This window comes from Sinocyclocheilus rhinocerous, unplaced genomic scaffold (assembly GCF_001515625.1).
Source record: "Sinocyclocheilus rhinocerous isolate Xijiao unplaced genomic scaffold, SAMN03320098_v1.1 scaffold2440, whole genome shotgun sequence".
NCBI lineage: Eukaryota > Metazoa > Chordata > Actinopteri > Cypriniformes > Cyprinidae > Sinocyclocheilus > Sinocyclocheilus rhinocerous.
In genome coordinates this window covers 1-3,510 of record NW_015659942.1, presented here as the reverse complement: position 1 = coordinate 3,510, position 3,510 = coordinate 1, and the positions used below count along the sequence as shown (strand labels likewise).

Genomic DNA, 3,510 nt, shown 5'->3' with positions numbered 1-3,510 from the left:
GTAATGCGTGCACTCTGTAGGTGTTTTTTTTGAATGTTTGTTTTTTTTGCGTCGTGAGAATATTGAGTAAAATAGCTCACTTGTCATGGTGTTACTTAACTATATCATGTTATGAATAAACTAAACATTTAGAATTTTTACCTGTACCTGAGTTTATGTGCTGTCCCGCTCATTTGTTCTGAAGTCTCGAGACAAACAGAGTGAGCCTCAGCGCGAGCTTGTATTCTGTATTCTGCTAACTTACTGCGATTCTCTCTGATGATGCAGTAACTTACAAAACATATTTTTGGAAGAAAACATCTTCGGTCTGTCCAATGATTGAAAACAGTCATTATGTCTGTCAGACTGAAGATATTTTAGCGGTAATGAGACCAAAAATATTTAAGACCCATCGAAAACGAATTTAAGACATTTTAAGACTTTTTAAGGCCTTATATTAGGAAAACGTTATTTAAGACTTTTTAAGGACCCGCGGACACCCTGTAAAAAGACAGACAGTATTAAAAACTCAAAGCCGCGAAACAGAACTCAATCCGCTTCTGACTGGATGTTTTCTGTGCGTGAGGTCCGAGTGGAACACGGAGAAGCATAGTAGATTTGTCTTCAGTGGCGCGCCTAAAACGGTAAAAACACGGAGTGTCAAAATGCCTGCACTGGTGTGTATTCACATAAATACGGTCAGCACCGTGCATTATTTTTCACTCACTCAGTCTCTTACATTTCACACTGTTTTTAGGAATAAATTATGGGTAGGGTTAGGTTTAGGGGTAGGGATTGGGTTAAGTCTATATTTTTGGACAGTTATGTTGATCCAGGAACATGTCTTACTTGGCAAAATCACGGCGACCCTATTATGCACGAACAGCTTGTAACACTCCAAAGAGAAAGGAAAATTTGAAATCGCGTCATATGACCCCTTTAAAAAGCGTGCTTGTGCTATCTTTTGTTTCTTTATTTTAATAGCACCTGTTTAAGGCAGAAGTTTTCCTTTGTATGTTTCAGGTAAAAAAGGGGACGGTCCTCGTGATCTCAAAGCCAGTCAGGTTACGCCTCGTGCCGCGGTTTTGTCTTGGAAAGCACCTGTAGCAGCCGTCAACAGTTACAGGCTGAGCTATTACATGGATGGCCAGGACATTCAGGTTAGACTTTGACATCAGCTGAGCGCATGTCTACAGTATATCAGCAGCACAGTGTTATGATAGTTTGTCCTCATGAAACAGCCTCTGTTACCCACCGCTCTCATCACATTGAGCAGTAACTGTGTGAACTGACCGACTGTCATAGTTATAAATATGTGTTTCCTCTACACAGGAAGTGATTCTTGACCACACGGTCAAGGAGTTGAAGTTAAGCAGACTGTTCCCATCGTCGACATACACAGCGCACCTGCAGGCCGAGCGGGACGGTCTGTACATGAGCGCCATCTCTACAGACTTCACCACCGGTACTGATGACCGTCTGTCCTCTGCTGCCTCTGCGTCTTTGTGCAATCATCCAGCAGCTAATCATAACTCTTCCCTAGTGTATTTGTCAGATTAATCTCAAAACACCTGTCAAAAATTATGTCACATTTCACCATAAAATCAAAAAACCAATGAGAGCTATATTTAGCAAGTAAAACAAGGCCCATTTTAGAACCGTTATGTTTTGCTTTCACATTATATTAACTCACAGTTAAACACATTTCACGCATATTCTCCCCAAATTCTCAGTACAGGACACATTTTGAACAATGATATATTTAGATATTTTTGTAGTAGCATTTATATAGTAGTGCTGTCTGTTTAGCATATAATGTGCTTAACTATTTGCAGAAAAAAAGATCCACGTGATTAGTCATAATAAACAAGTTTTTGTCATTTGGCTTAAAGAGATCAATGGTGAAAGAGTCTGAATAGACACTACAATACTTCTAATTCATACGTCATGATAGTGGCCTATCTAGCACTGCCTTTTGTTTTATGCTGATTTAAATGTAAAAACATTGTTTTTTTTTTATCATGTTATTGAGAATTTACTGCAAATTATTATTGTGCATAGTGAGAAGAAATTGTCAGGATGCACTGAAAAAAATAAAATAAATAAATATATATGTGTATATATATATTATATATATATATATATATACACTGTGTACAGTGGTGGCCAAAATTGTTAGATCAGTGCATATTTAAGAGGTTTCAGTTGTTTTTGTTGAATTGGCCATTACAATACCCGTAAAACGAACTATTGCCGGAACTACCTGCAACGGAAGGAATCTGCTGGAACATTGAAAATGATGGACTGGCCACCTTAAATTCCGGACCTCAACCCTATCGAGCAAATTTGGGGCGAGTTAGAAAATAAACTGGACAGATCTGTTGTACATTCAAAAGAAAGCCTTTGGCTTGAGTTGCAGAAGCCATGGGATAACATTAGTGTTGAAGTTCTCAGGAAATATACTGACACTATGCCAGAGAGGTGTGCTGCTGCAATTGCTGCAAAAGGTGGACATACCAAATATTAAAGTTAAAAGCAGATAAAAAACAGTATGACTCACTTCATCTGATATTTGTTGTGCTCAGAGCAACCATCTACATGTTTCATGAACATTATGAAATAAAATCATGTTTTGTAGGCAAAAAAGGTCAATATTTTCCAGATTTGTCAGGTGCTCTAACAATTTTGGCCACCACTGAAGATGCATACATTTGTGATCTTGAGTTGAAGCGTGTCCAAGTTTTCATGAGGTTCACCCTGTCACTCTGCTCTCTCTCTCTCTCTCTCTCAGGGAATCTCCGTTTCCCGTTTCCCACCGACTGCTCGCAGGAGAAGCAGAATGGAGCGCTGGAGTCTGGCATCGTGGAGGTGTTTCCACAGGGCCGCGAGGGAAAGCCGCTGATGGTTTACTGTGACATGGAGACCGATGGAGGAGGATGGACGGTATGAATCAATCCGTCACATCACATCTTTACTAGTGGTTCAATCACCAGGTCAGTAGGTGGAATTAAAAAAGGTGGAAGACTTCATGGTACATGCATAGTCACCATAAACCATATTCTACAAAAACTACTTAACATAGAACGACTTCTCTTTCCACACACACAGTAACTAACGTCAAAAATAACCACATTTGATTTGAAGCTTTACTCACGTGTAGCACAAATGATGGTGTGGGATGAGTTGCTTGATAGCAGTTTGTTCAGATTTCTAAACATCAGTATGAGCAATAGTAATAGAGACATTGCTTAAATGTTAAATAATACTTCACAATATTCCATGAAGAGATATTAGTTAAGCATTCCCTGCTGAAGTGGCATCATGTCTGTGTTTGTGTGTCCAGGTCTTTCAGCGAAGAAAGGATGGGCAGATTAACTTCTTCAGGAGCTGGCGTGAATACAGCAATGGATTTGGAGTGCTGGATGGGGAATTCTGGCTCGGTGAGAAACGCACTTATCACACTCAGTTAGTTTCCTCTGTGAAGTGCCTATGTCATCATGCAGGACCAGACTTCTGCGCATCTTTCTCTGA

The 3,510-nt window shown here is 39.7% G+C and overlaps 1 protein-coding gene across 1 annotated transcript in view; it reads left to right on the top strand.

Moving 5' to 3' along the window:
- Positions 1-3,419, top strand: part of tnxbb (tenascin XBb) — a gene marked incomplete at its 3' end in the record, with an annotated part of 48,824 nt that extends 45,405 nt beyond the window's left edge. The window contains exons 12-15 of the mRNA XM_016533631.1: positions 1,003-1,139; positions 1,312-1,444; positions 2,771-2,922; positions 3,323-3,419. Coding sequence (XP_016389117.1) covers positions 1,003-1,139; positions 1,312-1,444; positions 2,771-2,922; positions 3,323-3,419 — 519 coding nt within the window. The remainder of the gene's footprint in view (positions 1-1,002; positions 1,140-1,311; positions 1,445-2,770; positions 2,923-3,322) is intronic.
- Positions 3,420-3,510: the final 91 nt, after the last annotated feature.